The 23559-nt window shown below is 42.5% G+C and overlaps 2 protein-coding genes across 2 annotated transcripts; both read left to right on the top strand.

Moving 5' to 3' along the window:
* The first annotated feature begins 3769 nt into the window (after positions 1-3769).
* On the top strand, positions 3770-9358 carry fam83b (family with sequence similarity 83 member B). The gene is made up of 5 exons (XM_057047271.1): positions 3770-4122; positions 4905-5378; positions 5749-5913; positions 6396-6520; positions 6706-9358. The coding sequence occupies exons 2-5, from the start codon at positions 4929-4931 to the stop codon at positions 8540-8542; spliced, it is 2577 nt and encodes an 858-aa protein (XP_056903251.1). The 5' UTR covers positions 3770-4122; positions 4905-4928; the 3' UTR covers positions 8543-9358.
* Positions 9359-10970: 1612 nt separating this feature from the next.
* On the top strand, positions 10971-23091 carry hcrtr2 (hypocretin (orexin) receptor 2). The gene is made up of 7 exons (XM_057047335.1): positions 10971-12194; positions 18907-19085; positions 20535-20778; positions 21432-21547; positions 21643-21863; positions 22190-22311; positions 22410-23091. The coding sequence occupies exons 1-7, from the start codon at positions 11978-11980 to the stop codon at positions 22568-22570; spliced, it is 1260 nt and encodes a 419-aa protein (XP_056903315.1). The 5' UTR covers positions 10971-11977; the 3' UTR covers positions 22571-23091.
* The last annotated feature ends 468 nt before the right edge of the window (positions 23092-23559 follow it).

The following is a 23559-nucleotide window of genomic DNA, read 5'->3' as shown; positions in this document are numbered from 1 at the left end:
TCCTCCCGGGGAAGCTCTCACACAGCTCAATTTATTGGCTGAATTTTGTAAAAGGCCATCTCACTAAAGGGCTTCACGTGCATGGAAACACCTCCCACCGCTATCACTTAAATGCATTATAAAGTGATATTCAATCAGTAGGCGGAAAAGGTCACATGCTGCTGGGGCAATCAGGCGGATCACGCAGGTCAGATTCAGCTCGCACTCATCCTGGGCGAACGCTGCTCTGCCCTTCAGTAATGCACCCCAACGCCCAAACCCTGAACGCTGTCATTTCGCCGACTGTCACTGGCAACACAAATGCAAAAGTCAGCGGAAAAGCGCTGAATTAAGGGAGATTGAAGGAGGTTAACCAGCCGAGTACGGTAACCACATCAAAACATCAAACCTTGGATTATTAAATCACGCTATGTTCGTGAATAATAGGAAATGACCACATGGACGATATAAAACCATTTATTTTGTGATAACTCAGTAAAAGGAAATGAGAGACTGAATTCACTGATAGTGGTTCTGCATCAAGATCAATTAAATGTCATTAAATCACTGATCTATTACCTCACGATAAGGCATGAACAATATAATAACATTTCAAGCCCTTTCATTTCTAATTTTATCCCCATGCACACAAATGCACCATTTGTTTTAATTGGCTATATGTCTCAAAATATTTCCACTGCTTCCCGCAGAGGTCGGGGAGTTTGAGGGTTCTGTGCAATAGTCCCTTAATTTGGTCACCGCTGTGCCAGTTTTAGACGCGGTGGTGTAGGTGGGGCTGGTTGGGGGTAGTTCTGGTCTGGGCTCAGCTGTGAGTGCAGAGAGGTGGAGCGGGAGGCCTAATTAACAGATTCGCCAGATCTGCTGCTGACTCTCCTGTTTCTCCTGAGTGAAGAGAACCAGCACCACTGAGGGGGGATTTTGAATTTGGTTCGACCCCCCCTTTTTATTCCCCATTACGATTTTAAACGTGGGCTGAATTCTAAAGTCTTGATTTTCCATCCGATTTCATGGACCTCCAGGCTGATTTCAGTTTGAGTTTCCGCTTAAGTTCATTTAGAGATTCGTTGGCTGATTAAAGTGGGAAATTTCATTTCATTGAAAATGAGAGATAGTCCGTCAGAATATGCTGGTCTAATCTGCCAGCCCTGCTTGCCCCCCCCCCCCCCCCCCCACCCCCACACTGTCGCTGTCTGGTCTGAACTTGTCTGGTTGTCAGAAACGAAAATACATTTCCAACAAAAAACAAAGTACACTGGTGCAATTGACAAACAGAGAGGCACAACATGTAATCTTTAAAGTTATTTTAGTGCTTTTGAAAAACTTTAACTGAAGTAAGTTTGCAGTAATCGTGTTACTTCTGTGTGCTTTCTCCTGACAGCTCGTTCGGACCCAAACTAACATGACAACAGCTTCTTTTCCACCAAAATTCCCAGGAACCTTTATTTCCAATAATTTATATACCAGGGTAATAAAAACAAAACATTTCCACCACCTCTTAAAATTCCTTAAAACACATTTATATCAGATTATAGGCATGATGGGAGGCTGGAAATCCCTCCAGTATTACCAAGTACTGCTCTAAGGGGACTCTTAGGGTTTGGGGGAAGTTTATTCCATAGAAAATCTTTGGTAGATACAAGCCAGATTTTTTTCTTTAAAAATAAGCTCTGATAAAAGGTCCTGCAGGGGAGAACTCTGAGCTCCTGAGACAAAGTTCTTCCTGCTGTCGAAGATGCTCAATTATAGCTGATCAAAGGGTTTTAAAGCTTCTGCCACAGACAGCTGTTGTTGCTAATCGAGAAAATTTTGGGGTAAAGTTGCATCGACGTTTTTGCTGCTGTGGATGCTTTTAACGAGACTTCCTCCCTTGTTGCACAATCGTATACGTTGTTTGGTTGGCACTCGGCTCTTCCTCCGTTAACACTGAGCTGTGCTTAATTTGAGGTCAGTGGTTCAAATGTGCTAATTTGGATCCTTCCTGATCAGGATTCTTTACCTGTGTTTTCCTTTAAATTGTATAACATTAGCTGTCATTCTTGTGTTTCTGACCCTGAGCACATCTGATTGTAGGAGTGCTTAATACCCTGTTTTAGTTTAAAATGAGAGGGCAGAGGTGTGATGTGGAGAGACTAGCACAGACGCTAAGAGCAATGATGGCCAGTTCACGATTGCATGTTTTGAACCAGCCATCGCTGGATGAAAGCACATGAAAGCAGCGAGCAACTTGAGGGAAGCAGACCAGACTGACATACCAATTTTCCACATATGTGATCTGGTATAATCTGTTTTTGAAGCATGTTGCGAGAGATCTATACTGATGGTGGGCGCGCTTCGGTGATCTTTTTCAAACTAAAACAGCAAATTCACTAAAAGAAGCTGGTGCGGATGTAGCCTCGGGCGGGGTTTCCTTGTTTTTTCTCTCCACCTCTCTGTCATAACACCTTTTTTCTGGGTTTACTGATCTCAGAGTTTTATCAAAACGTAACTTTTCCTGTGGGTTTGCAATCATGGATCAAGGCTGTAAATATTCCTTATTTTTTCCAGTCATCATCTCCATTCATCTGCAGTACTTAATTTATGTGTCTTTTAAATATGTGTTGTTGCACAGATGGAAATTATATTTACTATTAAACCTGTAATTTACATCTTTTCACCCTTCTGATAGGGGTCATGTTATTATGCTATGATTATGAGCTAGTTCCATGAATAACTAACGCTTAATTTCATTTATTTATTTATTTAAGGTTCAGGTAAAACACACACTGAAAGTGTTCAAATGCAGCCAGGTTTAAACTTTATTAGCTTAATAAATTGCTTTTTCATTACTAGATATATAATCATTTTGTACTATATAGCACTTATTACATTTGGACTTTAGATCGACCGTTATGGCCTCAAGAGGCAACGTTCTCCATTTGCAGGAGCTGCAGGAAGTGAAGCTTTTTAAAATGATCTTCCTTGTAAATTGTGCTTGCATGTGTTACATCCCGACATGTGTCATATCAAGTGAAAGCTCTAATTGTCAATTAGGCAAACATGATTTCAAACCTCCGCATAGTTTGTGTGAAAGAGATGGAACTGCTCACTCGGGACCTGATGGTGGGGAACCGTCACAGCTGTGCACATTAAAACCAGACAAGTAGTCAGTAATCATAATGTATGCACAGGCACGCCCAGCAATGAAAAATGAAGGGCAGTGACAACATCACAGTTTATGGATTATTAGATGCTGTGAATAATGTATCACCCACGCATCGATACGTTTCAGTATTTTATGATGACAGTTTGTTCAGCAGACATTTAATAGCATCCTCTTGGTGAATGTGTGCGCACTGTGTAACCCTTCGTATCATTTTCCAGGCATTCCTGATGGATTTCTGCCACATGAAGACTGGGCAGAAAGACTGCCACATTTACTGGCCAATATACAGTCCTGTATTTGATATAGGGGCAGGCTGCAGCAGCGCATATGTTTAGAATGCATCCTTTCACCACAATGAAAGGGTATTGGAATTACAATATTCACAAAAATACACCTTCTTCACATATTTTCTGATATCGTTGGCTTAGAACTGCCACTGATGTTTTGGACTGGTTGATGCTGCACATTTTTTCCACATAAAATCATCATAAAAAAGACCTTAGTACTTCTGTGTGTCAGAAGGTGTGTGATATTACAGTATCACACACCTTCATGGGATATTACAGTAATGGGGATCAGCTCTTAATGAGCCAAGGGAGCAAAAAGTGACCAAAAGGTAAAGAAAAACTATCAGCAGGTGCAGTCAGAGCACCTGCGTTTTGCTTTAGTCTGAGTTCAGACTGTGTTCCCACGACAACATCATTCACCTTTGTCGTCATCTGGGTGAACTTTGTCCCTGAAGCCAGATGGGGTGTGGCTAAACATCTGAAACAGGTTTACTGCTGTCTGTGAACAAGTTTCAGGCCCTGTCGCTTTGCATGTCAGAACTGGAATCCACGCCCTGCCTGTGCAGACCAACAGTCGTTTTGAGACGCTTCAGTCTTTGTCTGGTCTTTACAGTAGCTCCTCCGCAGACATGAACTGAACACGGACATCAATCTTTCTGGGAGCAGGATTTCCACAGAGTTTGCTGTGTAAATGTAAGTTACCTGTTGTGCATGGGATAGAGGTGTGGTTCATAGCTGACACCATCCGCGGGAGCACGCTAACCAGCTGAATGAACACAGTGAGGAGTTGCAGATACAATCGTGGAAATAAATAAGCTCGGCAGTGCTGAGGGGCGCTTGCTGTGGTTGAACATGCTGTGATAATAGCTGCTATTTTCCTTTATGGTTGGATCTGAGAATTAGAGCAAAAGCATGTTGTCCTTGAAAAGAGTGGGAGGCTGTGCTCACCTGAGTCACTTTAGACTCGCTGGTCTTGTCAGTGCTGCTAAGGCAGTGACTCACTAAATGCTGATTATTGAAAGTTGGACTTAAGCTAAGACTGGTTCTCAAAACATCAAGAAGACAGGCAGACAGGCTTATTTATGATGCACCTGCAGAGAATAGTGATACTTTTATATTGATACCTATAGTTTTAATTAATGTAATGTGTGTACTACATAAAGCACTTTGAAGTTTCATCGTCTTCTTTAACAACTCTGTCGTTACCCATTAATCAGCACGTACATGTTTCTCTCATTACTGTCTCTTTTATTATGTCATAACTCTAAAGATATACGATGACAAACAGGAGTTAATGTGTACTTGCAATGATTGCTGCAACATTAACGAGTTTTCTCTTATTTTCTTATTGTCTTTTTGGATATTTGAGTCCCTGAATGACAGCCATTTTGTGCCATTAAGTTACATGTTCCACCCTTTTGTGATGTTTGTGTAAGATCATCTTACATGATGTCATTCAATCTGCCCATCAACAGGTCAACCTGACAGAGCCTTGAGGAATGGATGGTCCAGGGTTCTCCATGTTGTCCTCCCTGAGGGATGATTTCAATGCAGAGGAGTGCATCCAACCCCACTATAAAGAGTCCTACCGCATGGCCATTGACCGACTGGTCAGTGGCGGTAGAGACAGTTACCAGGAGTTCTTAAAGGGGGAGCGTATTGGGAGCTTCCTGTCAGAGGATGAGCTCGCCTTCATTAGTGCAAATGTTGAGCAGCTCCCCCCACAAAACCATACTGAGGAAATCTGCGACCCCCAGGAGAACAAATCCTCCTCTGGGACGTACTGGCCGATGTACTCAGACACAGACGCCCCTGATTTGGACTTGGGGTGGCCAGAAATCTTCCCAGATACTCGGCAAACAAACATAGATCTGCTGTTTCACCCACCACGGCAGAACAGCCCCACCATCAAAGAGGTGGTACGGAAGAACATTCAAGAAGCAAGACAGGTAAACAAAACTGACTGTGGGAAAGCTGAAAAGGCAGCAGAAGCTATGGATCCACCTCTGTGAATATGCACATATTCGAATGAATTTCCCGATAGCTCTTCCTGCAGGCAATGTGCTGTTAAGGAGTGTCTGCTGTGTTTCTGAGATCAGAATCAGGTTCTGCGACTGTAATTTGTGCCACGATGAATCACAAAGCTTCTAAAATGTGTTGAGGAGACAGTTTCTTGAAATATGAAACAAAAGGTTTTATGTGTCATGGGAGAAGTAAAAAAAGTGTGTGTGTGTGTGTGTGTGGGGGGGGGGGGCTCGGGCTAAAAAAGGGATTTAGCTATTACGAACTGATGGTGATATCTTCAGCGTGTCTCCACAGGTCATCTCCATCGTGATGGACGTGTTTACAGACGTGGATATTTTCAAAGAAGTCGTCAGCGCCTCCCTACGAGGAGTCCCAGTTTACATCCTGCTGGACGACTACCACGTGAAAAGTTTCCTCACAATGGCTGAAAATCAGGATGTAAATATTCGACAGCTGAGAGTAAGTGCAGATTGGGAGACTACCTCTGAAAAAGACCCGTCGAAAAATAAGTAGTGTAAAATAAGTTTTTTCCTGTAAATTCTGACTGTTAAATACAATTAATAAAAAACATAAACTTTCATCTGGCCATTGAAATCATGAGTGAAAGGCCAGTGAGTTGAGCAAAAATTCTGGTACACCAGTGACGGGCGAGACGCCCAACTGCGCGTACAACTAACCAGCAAACCAACCACCCAAACAAACAAACAAACACAAGCTCTGAACAAAAAGACGTCTGTGTCGTTTTTAATTATTCAAAAGGCACGCTTTATTTTAGGTCCTTTTTTGGGTGGAGTCATAATAATTAAGAGAAGAAGATAGTCACACACCCTTTAAATTCCACTTGCGATACGAATAAGTTTCGATTCACAACTACACCCAATCAAAACATTAAGAATGATGCAATCTTTGTGAGCATCTGTCTTTCTCTTGTCTCACAACAGAACATGAGGGTGCGCACCGTGAAAGGCCTGAATTACCTCTGCAAATCAGGAGCCACATTTCACGGGACGATGCAGCAGAGATTCCTTTTAGTCGACTGTCTTACTGCAATTTATGGCTCATACAGGTGAATGAAATAGCCCAGCCAGCTGTAAACTGACTGCATTCATAAAGCAAAGTGCTGCATTTGTTGTCAGACTTGCTGTCATCATTTTGTCACGGACGTCGTGTAAAGAAGTTACAGAAAAGAGACAAGCAGACAATACAACACCATGTTTTTGCAGCAGATTAATGCGTTTTCTGGTGTTGCAGCTTCACGTGGTCGTCTGAGAAGATCAATCTGAACATGATTCAAGTCATCACAGGACATCTGGTCAAGTCCTTTGATGAGGAGTTTCGTACGCTCTACGCTCGGTCAAGTGCACCAGCCGATCTGTGCCCGCTGGATGGTTCCCTTCTACAGAAGTTGCCAAAATCTGACAAAAAAATCGACCGGAAGGACCTGCTGAGGCATACGCTGGATACGGTCTGCGGGAAGACATTTGGAAGGGCGATGGCAGCGAGAGAAAACAATCACAGGTTGCTGAAAGAAGAGCGCAACGAGGTTGGGCACTTGATCAAAAATGAGTTCTGTGTTCCAACCCCGGCGTCTCACTTACTCTCCGCAGCGCCAGTAGATTTAAAAAGACATAGCTATGCTGGCAAGGTGCAAGACGGATACACACAACTGAACATTTGCCCCAGGGGGAGTAATTGGAATATATACCAGGAAACAGGACGTGCTGTAAACAAAAACCTCACAAACAATAATTTATGTTTGCCACAAAGAAGCAGGGGCCAAAATGCACTTCACTTTTCACATGGCGAACAGGCTGTGAATATGCTGCAGACCCCACCGACACTAGACAACAAATCCACGGCATGTATGCGCGCTTTAAGAATCGAGTCCTACCTCCAGACCAACGACTTCCCCCTTCAAGACTCCTGGGATTACTTAGATGAGTATGAGCAGTTGGATAAATCTAGCAGAATAATGCAGGGGAGGATGAGGGCTTCCCTCGTATTTAGGCCCAACGTACAAGAACAAATGGAGCCGAACAGGCATATGAACCACATTGGACTAAGGCCTTCAGCAGTGCCAAACAGCCCTTTGCACTATTCATCCATGCAGTGGAATCCGATGATGACAGAAAGTCATATAAGTAATGAAGACTTCCTCATGAAGGGGCAGAGTTTGCAGATTTTGGACAACCGAGACGGCGCAAGCTACGGTCAAGGTAGAAACATGTACCCGCCTGGATATGCTAGCCTCAGCAGAGCCAAAGGTGGGCCCATTATTGCAAACCCTGATGCCCTAATGGAGAACTGGCACAAAAGGCACAGCATGGCAGATCCGCGATCAAACACCGAGTACAGGCATGACTTCTCTGGTAACATATATGAAGACTATGCAAGGACACACGGTAATAGGAGTGCCACAGGACTCAATGCACAGAATGGACAATACCAGTCAAACCTAAATGAAGAGCAAAGGTCGGTTTCCCATTACGATGTCAAGGGTATCACAAATAGCCCCGATATTTGGCAGGACCCACCGTCCCGAACAGTGTCTGCAGCTGCCCTGCATGCTAATAACACAGATTTAATTCCCATGTCAAACATTGCGGCTTCTGAACATCTTCTAAAGAAGAGTTCAAAGAAGATAAAATCATTACTGAACATACCAGAGAAAAAAGAAGAAGTGGGGATGGCAGAATCATTCAGTACCAGATCAGCCAGCAGCACCGCCACCATAACGGCAGAGGACGAGTCACCAGAGAGCCAAGGAAGACACCAAAAACGATCCAAAAGTCTGAGGTCATCCCTGAAGCAACGGGGGAAGTGGCGTGATGATTTTAAATCTTGTAAACCTCAGTCTGAGGAACATCATGGACCAAAAAAACACAGTTTTCATAAAAAGAGCACAAGGACAGAAAGCTGGAGTAAAGACTGCAGCACAGATGACACATCCCAGCCTTACAGCTCTACTGAAAAAAGACCTTCCCTGGGTGCTGACCACAGCCAGAAACTCAGGGAACGAGGCCACCATGAAAATAGGCTGGAGAGGTTCATTCAAAGAATGGGAAATCTCATATACAAGAACAAGTAGCTGTACTTTAGATCGCACAGTCAGCTACGGTGGCTGAGAAGTCCCAAACAAAATAACATCTGTGAAACCTTTTCTTCTTCTTTGGTGGCAGACTTTCTCACAACAGCTGCAATGCAATAACTTCCGTCTGACTTCCGGCCATCGTTTCCGTTGAATGTGTCCAATATGTTTTATAGTTTGCAAAAGTCTTCCGCAACTTGTAAATTTATTTTTTGGTTTGTCAAAGTTCATCCCGTTTCGTCTCGTCTTTTTATCCGCTTTATCCCTTTTGGGGTCACGGGAGGGTACACAAAGACTTTGTAAAGGTCTTTCGTCAACATTAGTTTGCATTTCACTTCTCAGCCACCCTCCTAAACAGGTCACAAATGTTTACCCTTTGGTCTATTTTGAGACACGCAGAAGCACTGTGCAATGTAATGAAGTAATACAGAAACCTCTCTAGGTAGGTTCTGCAATAGGTTGTTCTAGCAGCATGCCTCTGTTAGCTGTCCTAAAGCTAAAGAACTAAAGCCAATCACCATCAACTAAACAAACATAATGAAAGTGGCAGCTGTGAACCGAAGATCAGTGCTGCCCTTTCTCTGTCCAAACACCACGGTGAAGTCCACATTTGTTTAAGCGCCATATGAAGCATGTTGCAGTGTATACCCACGTTGCCAACACATCAGCGATACTGTGTGTTGTTATTACAATCACCATGAGCAGCGGACTTTATTTCTGCCTGCTAATAAAACACGCGGCTCATTCAGAAGGTGCTTTTTATCGCTTTAAGTGTTTATTGCAAGAACATTAATAAATACACTAAAATAATACTAATTATTTGGTGGAAATATCTTCTTTGATCCATCTTTACACTTTATTTGTGTGAAATACAGTTGCGTTCTCAGTGGTGTAGTTGACGGGACTCCTGGACCGTCTACTAGTCAGATGGGCCATGAAGAACCAGAAGACTAGTCAGACCACACCGCAGCCACATGAGGAACCTCAGGATCAACAGGACCAGGGTGATTTCAGGGTGTCTCTTTGTGGAACTCGCCGTGTCTCTGCAGCAACCGAGGCCCAAGTGCCCCTCCAGTTATCTTCCTCCTGAGGCCATCGTGGACCCCAGACAAACCGGTCATGCTGGTGGTTCACGTTACAGGCAGCGTGAGCACTCATTTATGAGTCTCCAGATTCTTTCACAGTGGCGCCCAAATGAAGGCACCAGTTCTCAGGTAAATGCTAATTAGGCACAACAGTGCGGAGCTGCGAGCCACACTGGAGGCCCCATTAAGCAACTGAAGGCCATTTTTAAAGACTGTGGTGTAAAAACTTTCTCGCACAAAGCATGAATCCTCTAACTTCTTCATAGGAGCTGCATAACAATATATTCTAATATAATACAGCCAGAAGGTGTGATGACAGTCTGGGTGTGATGACAGTAGATCCGCATTAAGCGCGTCTTTGATATAGGACCCTACACCGCTGCTGGCATTCAGGGGCCTCATTGATATGCAACCCCACCAGTTAAGACTGCTGGTAAGAACAGGAGAGTGGATTTTTGTAGTCTGTGTGTGTGCCTGTTGTCTCCTAGAGACCCACAGATGTGTTTGTTATGATGGTTTCTTAAGGCCTATCACTGCAGTCACTGGGAGATGGAAGGAATACACCCTGGCCAGGTCACAGGTCCATTCCAGAACACACACCAGTCACCCACACATTAGAGCCTCCATCACTTAATGTGAATGTTTGTGGACTGTGGAAGGAAACTGGAGGGAACCTGCAGAGAGAACATGGAGAACCTGCTATGGCAGAAATTCTGTCTTTTTCCTCTAAGGTGACCCTTAAAAGAAGTTATATGGCAAGTTCCTTCTAAATGCCACACTGATGACATTAAAATGAAGACTTGAAGCTCAAAGTGCCAGACCTTCATACCTTTACCTGTGGGATGAACTGATTTTCATCTATTTCCTAAACACACATCTGTTAAAACTATTATAAATATGATGTTTTTAACTTAAATACACTCTACTAATGTATGTAAAGCCAGAAGACAAAAAAATCACTCTTTTTTGTAGTAAAATGACAGTTGAGACTATCATCAAGTGTTCTATCTATCTATCTATCTATCTATCTATCTATCTATCTATCTATCTATCTATCTATCTATCTATCTATCTATCTATCTATCTATCTATCTATCTATCTATCCATCCATCCATCCATCCATCCATCCATCCATCCATCCATCCATCCATCCATCATCCATCCATCCATCTTTATTTATTCATTTAGTTTTTTTCTTTTTCAAAGGACCGTCCATGTTGAAAATGTTGACTGTGCTGTGTTGACTTGCTGTTTGTTAATTTGCTAATTGTGGAAAGCAGGTGATTGGTGTGTTTTGCTTTTTCTTTCTTTCCTTCTTTTTTCTTTCTTTCCTTCTTTTTTCTTTCTTTCTTAGTTGGTAACAGTTTTTTTAATCAATAAAGAGAACCAGCAAAGAATTGCAAATGCTAAAGGAGAGGTGGCAGGTGGAGTTTATGGGACTCAGGCAGCAGAGACGGGGTCAGGGACATGCTGTAGAGGACAATCTTTCAATGGCAGCGTGTGGATCTGTGAGCTGAATCCCGTGGCTGGTTACAGCTGAGTGGGATGCAGGAGCAACTTAGTGAGACTGTGTGAGACCTGGACTGACAGGTGAGATAATAGAAAGTTACCAAGAAGGTGAAGGGAAAGACAGGCTGATCGTGACAATGCAGGACAACGTCCTATGTTCAGCATTGATCTATTGGGATGTTTGGGATGCTGTGTAAGAAAATAAATGCACTGACCTCACAAGGTGCAGGGAATCAATTACACCACATTAATTTGTCTAATCAAATAAAATATGGACTAGCCAGTTTTACCTTTCTTTTCATAATCTGACCAATTTCAGCAACACTGAGAGGATTAATGAGACATCTTCAGCTGGGTCCCCCCACACTAGCGCATTGACAAGATAAATATAGTGTCAACAAAAATCAATTCAGTATAAATGAAGATGAAGACCAAGGTGAAGAAACTCATTACTGATACAGAAAACAGTGGTTTCACGGACCACGCTTTCATAAGTAAAACGATTTTCTTTGGGGAGCTCCAAGATGATGAGAATGAAGGCTCTAACTTTTTGTAACCTTTAACCTCATCCAGCACCACAGCTTTATTGATTTACTCTTTCAAGCCCATGCACATATGCGCGCGCACACACACAATACTCATGAAGCACATCCATGCGCACCACAATAGTCTATTCCATGGCGCTGAGAGGCAGAGGTGAAATCAGCGTCACACTGACGAAGCGGGTGTGCGAGGCGCTTCTTCATCACTCCTTCAGTGCTGTGTCTTTATTGGAACATCTACTCAAACACGCTGCACATACACGCTGCACGGCAGGAAAAGAAGAGGCACTTGGAGAGGATGTCTGGCGTCACTGGGAATTTGGATTGTGAGGAGTGTTTGTCGCCGGCGCACGTTTCCAACACCACGGAGTTAAATCTGCACTCCGCCGCGGACGAGGACGAGGAACTTCTCAGATACATTTGGAGAGAGTACTTACATCCCAAGCAGTACGAATGGGTCCTCATCGTGGCGTACATCATCGTGTTCTGCGTTTCCCTCATCGGGAACTCGCTGGGTGAGTTTCATTGCGCGTAATTGGGGATGCCAGTGGAGTTTCAGCAACTTTTATCCGTGACCGTGAACCGTCGCCTCGTAACAATAGGAAAAACCCAATTTGGGTGCGGATTGATATTCTCAGCGTGCGTTTTGTGCTGCCATTGATCAAAATATGACGCCCGCAGATGTGTCACAGTCATTTCAGCCTTTTCCACTGAGCGCGCAGCGCTGCGGTAAAGGACTGTTGCGCACAGCTTGACAATAATATTCAACAAAATTCTAGTTTATGTTCCATTTTTGTCTTATTCAATTAGTTCTTCACCATGCTTTTCTCCATTTTTCTCCTCCACATCTTTTTCCTCTATAACATTTTTTAAATAACATCAAATTTACAATGTAATAGATGTCTGTCAAAAGAACCCTGGAGGACAAATCATGATTGTTTCCAATTTAATTTGCAACCAAACGGATTGTTTGATTGATTAGTTAAGTTTAAACACACATACCTGTTGCCCATGGGTACACCTCCCCATCCACATACAGTGGTCAATGTTTATGGATCCAGATGCTGTTGACTGAGTTTAGAGTTTATATGAGGCAAAAAAAGACCCTTCAGTGAATCATAATGCAGGAGTCTTGTAGAGGAGTGTTGTAATTGTCCCAAGTGTAGTCTTCCATATCTCTTTATTGATGGACGTGGATGTTGGTGCAGTATGGCTGCTCAGCTTGGGAGCCCTTTTGAGACGTGTTGGGTTTGTTTTGTGTTGTTTTCCTGTTGCTTTTTCACAGTTTCATGGCGGTCAGGAGAGGCCAGTGTATTTCACAGAGAAAAAAACAGACTAAAAAGGATTCTGACAAACGCTGCGGTGAGCATTTGTGGCTTTTAAAGTAATTTCAACCATACTGGTCTGTCAGCTCAAAGTCAGAGGGTAATACGGTGCAATCCTGTCTCTCCCCTGGTGACATGAGCATCGACTCTGACTGTGCTCCACCCAATCCTGTAACTAATAATTAGCATCAGCTATTTGGAGACACTTGTTTTCAGGGGGATGTTTTTGCCATTTGTGTGTTGTGATTTAAAAGCAAAATCTATGTTGTCAGAAGCACAGATTATTGAACCTTAACATGTGTAATCTGGAAAATAAAATAATTCAGAAACTCCAAAACTGGGATTTAAACTTTTCCTTTAGAGTTTATGAATACATTTGTGCATTTTAATCTACTTCACTTAAACTGAAACAGGAAAAACAGGGAAAAAAAAGATTGAACTAGTTAAAAGTTGACAGCAGCCATGTCATCAGCTCTTTCCTGCTGAAGACGGTTTTGAAAATGCAATTGGTACTAAAAAACTAAAGAAAAAAAATCACACCACATCTCACCACCTCAGTGATTTCTCATTAATCTCTTAATTCTTGTTACTCGTCATCTTTTTTGAGCCCCTGAGGGGAACTGACATCTTGTCATTCACCGTAAATTATCCTGCAAGCCTATTAATTTTGTCCTTGCCCTTCCACAGGAGAAAACAGCAGAATGAGAGAGTAAAACTATGTTTTATTCATAGTTCCAGCCAGTCTTTTCAACGTGTGCTTGTCAGTAAAGCTGCTTGAGAAATGCCAGACTTAAGTCCATTTATTCACTACAGGATATTTTTTCTCTCTATCAATAAAAAAATGCACCAAATCATCTTTTTGTTGACTGTTTGTCAAGAATTTCAACACCCCAAAACAGTAATTAAATAAAATACAAAAATCAAATCACACTAGAAGTAATTGCACTCCTTTTAATGGGCCATCTGCCAGCGGATGCTGCTAAATTACATTTACTTAATTATAACCACAATAAGCAGTAGCTCGTTGAAGGACCACTTTCAAGTAATTGTTCCTAATAGTTGTACCTAGTAGCCACAGAAGAGCACCAGCAGTCTGGGGCCCAGGGTGTGCCATTATGTTCCAGCTCACAAAAAGTTCATTAGTAAAAGACTTCATTTAATTTCCCTTCTTTTGTCGTGGCTCGGGCTTGTCAATGTTGCCTTTAGGTTGTCATTTCATGTCCCTGAGCTTTGTTGGAGACTCTGCCGTCTGCTTTACCACCTGCTCGATGGCGCCTCCACCTGAGCACAGTTCCTTGCAGGTATTTCTGCTGAGGCCGATAAATATTAATCTATTTATTTTAAAATGAGCGGAGCTTTGAGGTTCCACCGACCACATATTAATAATATAATGATGAACTGCCCATCACGAGACCTTATACATAAACATTCAATTCCACTTTCCCTCAGATGCTGCTTAGCCCTAATTAGATTTTTTAAATTGAATTGCGATGGGATGTAAAATACATTATGTGCAACGCTGCAGCTTAACCAGGCAACTCTGGTAACTTTCACTCAATTTCAATCACTTTTCATCAGAAGTGTCCTTGTGTCCTTTTCATGGATATCAAAAAAGCCATTATTCTTTTGGATAATAATTAAAATGCTCCTGTTCCTTGACATTGGCTCTTATTTTTATATCTCACTCAAAGTACAAGGTCTATGAAACAGGGGGGAAAAGTGCTCTTAAAGGAAGAAATGGTGGAGGAGTATACCACAAATAAGCAGGGGGAGTTAAAGGAGTTGGAAAGAGAAGTGTGGCGTATTTTTCCTGCTACAAATTGCAAATGAATAACCGCCTGTTGATACGAGGCTACCACTGCCACTCCATCTTCATGGCACAACTATTCATTTATTCTATTATTTACAACATGTGTGGATCGAACACGTGCAAATATCCACCCAGGAAACTGAACCTTAAATTTGCATTTTCAATTTCAATAAACTTTATTTCTCCCCTTGGGCTGATCACTGTGCATTTATTAACCTGCTTTTACTGGTTGATAATTGTTAACAGGACACTTTATTATTTTGATCTTTCCCAGCAGAAACGATCCTGCGGCTAGAGGCTAAAATCAGTGAGACACTCACTGACCAGTCATGATGGAGGATGTTGTTGCCCTCACACGGCCTGCCTCCTGCCGTCTCTCACACTTTACCCTGCTGGCTGACCCAGCAAACCTTCTGACCACGACACATATGGGGCTGCCACCCAGAACTTACTGTCTAAACTTATGAAACTTTTTGCCTCTTTTTTGGGGCATGTGTGTGTGTGTGTGTGTGTGTGTGTGTGTGTGTGTGTCCTGTCTTCCCTTGGTCTCCTTCCAGTCGGACGAGCCTCGAGTAGGCATCCTAATCAGATGGCCCAGCCACCTCATCTGCCTCCTTTAAATTCAAAAGGAGCAGCGGTTCTGCTTTGAGCCTCTCAGGGATGAAGAGCTTCGTAACCTCTGGGGGAAACTCATTGCGGCTGCCCATATCTGAGATCTTGTTCGCTTGGTCAATACCTAGAGCTACTGACTATTGGTGAGGGTCAGAATGAATTGACAGCTGTGCCTTAATCTTAGCTGCTTCTTTACCGCAACAGACTAATGTGAAATCTTCATTACTGCTGATGCTGCTCTATTCCAGTTCTACAAATTTGAAAAAAAAAAAGCCCTTACCCGGTGTAGGAGCTGGCCCGCCTTCGATACAATGGTAGCCTGTCTCCTCTTTGTACTGTAGTCGGTGCAGGGCATCGAGTTAACACTAAGCTGCAGACAAGAGACATCACATGAATCCACAACCTTCTGGAGGACTGATCCATGCTGCAGTGAAGGACCTGGCAGCAGAGACAGGAGGACCACCAGCTGCAGTCATTCAGCGTGGCGATAACACAGCCCTGAGGAAAGCCAAAGGAAGCATGATTCACGCTACTGAATGTGATCTTGGCCAACGTTCGGCGTCAGCTGTGGGTCAGAAGTCATGTCACAGGATGCCGTGCAGAGGAGAGTGCGGTAAATGCAGAAGCGGCAGTGTCCCTGGGTGGCCGCCAAGCATTTACCAATTATGCCTCCCTCGTTTGTTCATCTTTCTCAGGGTGTATCGTGCCTCTTGCTGCAGCCTTCCCCCCTGTGAAACCATTAATGGAAAAGCGACAGATGGATGATTTGAAAAGTGATTATGAGCTGTCTAGCTATGTCAACATTTGATCGTTTCCATTTACGTTTGTTTCTGTCGAGGGCGAGATGCTTCACCACAGCACGTGCTCCGGCATCTCCCTTCCAACCCACCCATGAGAAGAGGCACATGAAAATACATGAAGGAATTAGAGAGGGCAGAGGTCACACAAGCCAGACTCGCTTCAACACAATTCAGATTTAGAAGCTGAGCAAGTAGCAATGGATTCTGAGGCTGAGGTCCACCCTTGTAGCTGTCTGACCTTTCTAGTAATTACTCATCTTGTGTGTCGTGTGTGTGCCCGTGTGTGTGGAAGTGGGGGTCCGTGCATGTGCGTACTTGATGATGGCGGCCTCTTAGGGCACCACTTGCTCATCAAGAGTGAAGTGCTCGAGGACACGCTTCCAAATGCAGACCAGTGGGGCCAGGACCCTTGAACCCTCCCCGGGCTCCACCGGCCCCATGTGCATCTTTGATCCTCTTTAATTTTAGCTCAGAGTCATGTAGATGATGTCACATTTTCTTCAAATATCAACCATATAAAATGTAGCATTTTCCTGTCGTCATCTGATCAAAAAGCAGAAAACTGAGTGTTTGCTGCTAATTGTTTTAATTGTGTGTGTATAACATCACAGCAATCCATATGTTATATATTTTTATGTCTACACAGTAGTTACTGATTATATTATTTCTTTTGTAGGAGAATGTGACAGTGGACATGGGTATTAATTAAAGCAAGTGATTACACAGGAAATTAAAACCAGCAAAGAAAGTGAAGGGTTAATGGTTCATTTTTCGTAATCTTTGTCTTAATTTTGAAAGAGGGCTGTTAAAATAAGATCAGCTGTAATGAATCGTAAGTGGAGTGAAATTTGGGATTGGTGTTAGGTGTAAATTAGCTGCTGATGGTGTGGAGTCCAAGTCAGTCAACATTGCTCAATAATAGATCGACTTTGCTTCTGTACTGTCAACATGTCAACTCGGGGAGGCTGCAAACCCAGCCCCCTCTCCCTCCTTTTAAAGTCATTTGAAAGGATGTTTGATGTTGAAAACAGGGCAGCTTCAGGACCACCTCATATTATGTTTGCACTCAATACACACAAGAGCTCTCTAATAAAGGGATCTGCCACCTCCGTGGCCCCGTGATGCTACAACAGCTTTGTGGGCATTTAAAAACACAATTTGAAGGGGGGGGGGGGGGAAGCCTGACTCTACTCCCCAGGCTCCATATTCACCGCAACTTCACAGCATCTCATTCTCTCCAGCAAAAATGTTTCTTTCATCAAGAAAAACAAGTCCGCTAACAAGTGGAGGTGCAGGTTGCAGATGCCGCATGCAGGTATGAATTATTCAGCGGCAGCAGACGCTCCCCAGCTTCTTTTGTCTTCAGAACTGTCTTAACTCCGTAAGGCAGACTGTTTCCATCGCGTCCTCTTGGATGACGGATTTATTTCCCGGCACCTGATTGGTCGAACAGATATGTGCTCGGTATCTCGCCGGCTAAGAGGGGACATAAATGCTCAACTGTCACACGATAACGCTTTTCATTTCTGTGACATAATAACTCCCATCGCTTTCACCTTCTGCTCTTAAAAATAAACAAAGAAGAGAATAAATCTAATTCTGTAATTGTCCGAAGTTACAACTATGAACACGCTGCAAAAAATAAAATATAAAATAAAAATGCTGCGTTACCACAAAGGTAAAAATAACAATTAAAAACATTCAGATTTCTTTGCTCTTAGGCTTTTTTTTTATAAAAATAAATGTAAACTTTAAATATCTAAATATATTTCCGTTGTCCACAAACATGTTCCCGTCAAAATCATACAAATTCAAAATATGAGCATGGCCCAAAAACCCTGGAAATATAAATAAATAAATCTAAATAAAATGTCGCCTCCCGAACCTTCAGCATACAGTTCTTTAACCTGATTCTGCCACTTCTCTTCACTCTGTGTTTTCGCTCTGGTGAAAAACATCTGGTGAGATGTCAGATTCTCCTTTAACTCTTCTACTTTCTGTAGCTTCTGCTCTGCATTCAGGTTTTTCAGCTTGTCTTGATGATTCGTCTCGATGTGCCTTCTTAGTTTAAATTTCTTAATTTCAGCCACATTAGCTCCACAAACAAGACATCCCAGCAATGTCAATAAACTCAGCCTCCTCCTTCTGTTTTCAGAATCCACTTTTCTTTTCGCCGTTGTTAAGGGCAAGGGTTGATTTTACAATAGCTTTGCAAACATTAACATAGGCTTGACTTGAATAACGCGGGAATCTTCCCAGGTGTAAACTATCATCAGGCAAGGCAGCTGTTGCGCTGCATTATGGGATCTGTAGTTTGTGTATTATCAGGGCTTCATATCGCCATTAACAACAATAATAATAGATCAATGTAAAAGGATCTCGCGGGCCGTATATATTGTCATTATGGGCCGGATATGGCCCACAAGCCTTGAGTCTGACACATATGAACTAGGCAATGCTTTTACAATTCATATTCTGTCATAGAGTGTAAAGTTTTATGTCACTTGGGTTCCTCTTTCACATTTTGATCCTCCATTCTAATTCCTGTTCATTCTGTTGAAGCAGCATAGAAACCTGTTGAGCTCGGCGGTTATTAATCCTGCATGAATGCAATTCAGTGATTATTATTATCATTATTATTATTGTGGGGCAGAATTTTGATTTTCTCCCTCGTGTTTAGTTTGTTTTGCAGTGTGGAAGAACCGCCACATGCGCACCGTGACCAATTATTTCATAGTGAATCTCTCCTTCGCTGACGTGCTGGTCACCATCATCTGCCTGCCTGCCAGTCTGGTGGTGGACATCACAGAGACTTGGTTCTTCGGGAACACGCTTTGCAAAATTGTGCCATATTTACAGGTAGGACATCATTTTGCCACAGAAAACCTTGACCTGATCTGCTGTAGATTGACTCCTCCATGCTTCCTCATTTATTATGTCAGACACCGTCTGTCACTATGGTGCTTTAAGCTGTTGCTCTCTTCAGTCCCGTCCTCCTTCACTATCCATAACATGCCTCAATCGTGCTGCACGTCATCCTGATATCAAGAATCACTGAGAAGTTCCCTGCACAGGTTCTGCACAATGAATCTCTAATCCTACTTCAAATACATACAGATGAATATGGTCCTTTGCAATCATAAGCTTGGTATTACTGTTATTAAGAGACGTTTTTAGGTTTAAACATGAGAGAGAAATGTCCAGCAGTTTAGAAATAGGTGAGAAAAATGGACCAAAATGTAAAGTGCTTATACATCTATGCAGCGCTCTTCAGGACCTTTCTCATTTAGTTTGGGTCGAAACAGAGAAGACCTTCACCACAGTGTGGTGTTAAATCTGTGATGATGGGGCTTTGAAAAAAATCTATAACAGATGGTGAGCTCCCCAATAAATATGAAGCTGTGGGAATATTTCATCATCAAAATTCAGCCGTTCCCGCAGCTTTACGATAAATCCCATATGGAGGTCACATGTTGATGTTGCTGGTCATGAAACCAGGCGATGAGACACATGAGGTTGATTAAACTGCCAGGACTGACGGGATATGGGTTAATGTACTTTACAGTCATTAAAAACATTTTAAAATTTAAAAAGAGCTGCTAAAAGATGATTGGCTGATGGATAAACTGGGCTCATGTTGCTATTGGTTACAGAGATCAGCTCCTGGAAATGATGGCTCACATTTCAAGTGGTAGATTATTGCAGTCAGAAGGATATTACCAGTGGTGGTCAAGAAATCAAAACTTAAAGTCTGTATAAAAAGTCATCTTATCGATTAGAACAAAGAACTTTGTCTCTTGATTACGAAAGCTTCCATCATTCTCATTTGTTCTGTATCAGCAAGGTTTTGAAATTCATTTTCGCGACTATCAACATTTAATTCTGTTCATTATTGGGCATGAGTGCAGAACGAACGTGTTATGACGATGTGTGAATATGTGGTGCGGTAGAACAAAATTAGTATTTGTGTTTAATTTTCTGCAGTATTATTTTCCAGCATCATCTCTCTGCTGGAAGTTGAAAATGAGAAGCAGTGAGCCGATGGAATCACTCATTATTATGTTGATTCAACACCACGCTTGAATTATACCAGTCAAGGCAGGATTCTGTTTATTCCATTCTATACTTTTCAATGCAAAACACTATCGACAGTTTAGCATCAAGGCTTTATAGGAGAGGCTCATAAGGCTCAGGCTCTAGGATCAGGATTCTAACAGACGTACTGTAGAGGATATAAGTCCCAGAACTACCGGTAGTTGTCCGCCAGTGATGTCTCATATTGGTGTTTCTGTTTACCTTCTGCTCCAGACCATCTCTGTTTCCGTTTCGGTGCTAACGCTGAGCTGCATCGCCCAAGACCGCTGGTATGCAATCTGCCACCCTCTGATGTTCAAGAGCACAGCCAAGCGGGCCCGCAAGAGTATCGTTATAATCTGGGTTGTATCTTGTGTCATCATGATCCCTCAAGCTGTAGTGATGGAGAGCAGCAGCCTGCTGCCTGAGCTAACCAACAAGACCAGCTTGTTTACAGTGTGTGATGAACACTGGGGAGGTTAGTTTTCAAAGGTCTGCCTCAAGCCACCAAAAATATTGATGAGTTGGTTTATTTTATTCTTTGCTGGCATGTACGCAGCCTAAACTGCACAGGAATTCAAGCTTCGGTGTTCCATTTTTAGTTGTCAAATCACAATGCTGTCACAATAAATGAACCATCCTCTGAAAGGAAGGAGTTGTAGAGAATCTAAGTGGCCTTCAGTTTATTACACTTGAATTGTGTCTCTGTATTTTGTTTCATGTTGGATTGATGTGCACCACTCACATCTCACTTGGAGAAGTGCACTGTAACCTGTGGCAACTCATCCCCCCATTTTTATGTGCATAAAATCCCTAACAAAAAACTTCTCCCATATTGATTTTTTTAAAAGGCCACGAGAACAGAAAAGATAAAGGAATTGAATCACTCATTTCCATCAGCCACCCAGACTACAAACTTCATTGTTTTTTTAATCTAAATCTGGTGAAATCCAAACAATTCCATTTTTAGCCAACCGTTTCAGTAAGGATGCTTCTTATTTTTCACAAAATATACTTTAAGATCCATTAAAGGGGACTCAGAAGCAACAAAAGAATCATTTTAATAGGCTTTCACAGCCATCCAGACAACATTAATTCAAAATGTGATGATTCATTGTCTTCTTTCCGCAGCTGAAATCTACCCAAAGGTGTATCACACCTGCTTCTTCATTGTCACCTACTTTGCACCATTGTGCCTCATGGTCCTGGCTTATATTCAGATATGTCACAAGCTGTGGTTTCAGCAGGTCTGTAATCTTGATGGATCTTGTTTTTTTGTTTTATTCTGCTCCTGCAAGTCTGCAATTTACAGTCTAAAGGATGTATAAATCTTACCCTATAGATACCTGGAAACACATCAGTGATGCAAAGGAAGTGGAGGTCCATGCAGTGCTCAGCTTCAAGTCCATCTCCAGGAGAACCCGTGAGGGTTAGAACCAGCACAGTTTGCGCCGAGATCAAACAGATCAGAGCCCGGCGGAAGACGGCACGCATGCTGATGGTGGTGCTCTTTGTGTTTGCACTGTGTTATCTTCCCATCAGCATCCTCAACCTCATGAAAAGGTAAGAGCTAAAGGTACAGCTAAGAATAGTCAATGAAAGGGGAGAGTTAAACTGGTGGATGGTGGGGAGATTCTAGGGTCAGGGTGTAGCGTTAGAGTTAAGGGGTTAGGGTGCTTAGGGTTATGCTAGGGTTAGATTAGAGTTTAGGGCTTAGGGTTGGTTAAGGGCTGTGTGTTAGGGTTAACATGGGGGTTAGGTTAGAGTTAGGGTTGGTTTAGGGTTTGGGGTCAGGGTTTGGGGTAAGGGTACAGGTTTAGGGGTCAGGGTGTAGTTAATTTTTCAGCTAATTTTAAAGCATTTATTTCTTGTTTTTTTTTCATTTGCAGAGTGTTTGGGAGTTTCAAGCACGGAAATGACAGAGAGACCGTGTACGCCTGGTTCACTTTCTCCCACTGGCTAATATATGCTAACAGTGCAGCTAACCCCATCATCTACAATTTCCTCAGCGGTGAGTTAGTAATCAGTGATTTCTTTTCCTGGAAACACTGCGAATGAATCCGAAGCCATTGTTGTTGAAAGGATTTCTTGATTTCTGTTTACTTCCAGGGAAATTCCGCGAGGAGTTCAAAGCAGCCTTCTCTTGTTGTCAGCGCAAAGAACAAAGTCAGACGGTGAGGATGAGGACGAGCACCGACAGTCGAAAATCCATGTCCACCCAAGTCATCAACATGGACAATGTGTCGCGCATCTCGGATCACTTGGTATAGTTTTTGTGGACACGGTTTCAACTTGCAGCTGCACAGATCTGGCGCACGTCTCCATCTGTTTTTGTGTTTGGTGGCTGGCTGTTTGTTACCATCACACAGACACTTTATTAAACGAGGAGCATTAGAAATAATTCCATTCAAATCTTTATTTGCTGGACTTTCTCAGATGTGCCGAAAATAATTTTCTATGTTGAATGTATAACCTTGCTCTGGTCAGTAGTGAGAGTTTATGTCATTGTTATTTGTATTTTATGTACGTTATGTTTAATTGGATTTTTATGGAAGGAAAAGTAAATGAATAATAATAAAGTGCCCAATCAGCGCCTCACTGTAAATGCCAGTGATTTATGTACATAATAAATAATGTCAAATCAAATGTTTGTACTGAATATTTAGCACTTTACCTGGGTGTCTCCTGGTGATTACTGAACCTATATTGTATTTCTAAAGCGTCCAATGGAGAAAAAAAAAAAAACATCTCCAATATTTGAATTGATTTGGAATTAAACAGTTGTGTTGGACAGTTGTGTTGTGTGAAGGTTAACTTTTAAATTTGCCGACGGTTCAGGATGCGGTGCCCAGCCTTGGCAGAAGGCAAACTGGATCTGGATCAGGAATATCATGGCCCACAGGCCATGGGCCACAACTCACCCCACTCAGAACTAGTACATGTGCCACCCCCAGTTAAAAACGAACAAGTAATAAATAACCACATTTAAGGTGTCATAAAACGTAATACGGGCAACATGACCATGGTCCTTGTTACCTGTCTGTTGCCTCAACATTTTCTGAGTGGCCTTTGCTTTGGTTACCATATTTTTAATACACCTTGACATTTTTCCACTGTGTTGATGACTCATCAATGTGATGCATCATCTTTTGTCTATCATAAATAATGGATCATAACTACTGTCATCATCAACTTGACTCAACTTGACTCTACCGGCAGCTTGCTTTACTTAATATAGTGTATTTCTGTATGTATTTTC

This window comes from Takifugu flavidus, chromosome 11 (genome assembly GCF_003711565.1).
Source record: "Takifugu flavidus isolate HTHZ2018 chromosome 11, ASM371156v2, whole genome shotgun sequence".
Taxonomy (NCBI): Eukaryota; Metazoa; Chordata; class Actinopteri; order Tetraodontiformes; family Tetraodontidae; genus Takifugu; species Takifugu flavidus.
Note: the sequence above shows the minus strand (reverse complement) of the source record. Positions and strands in the feature narration are given on the sequence as shown.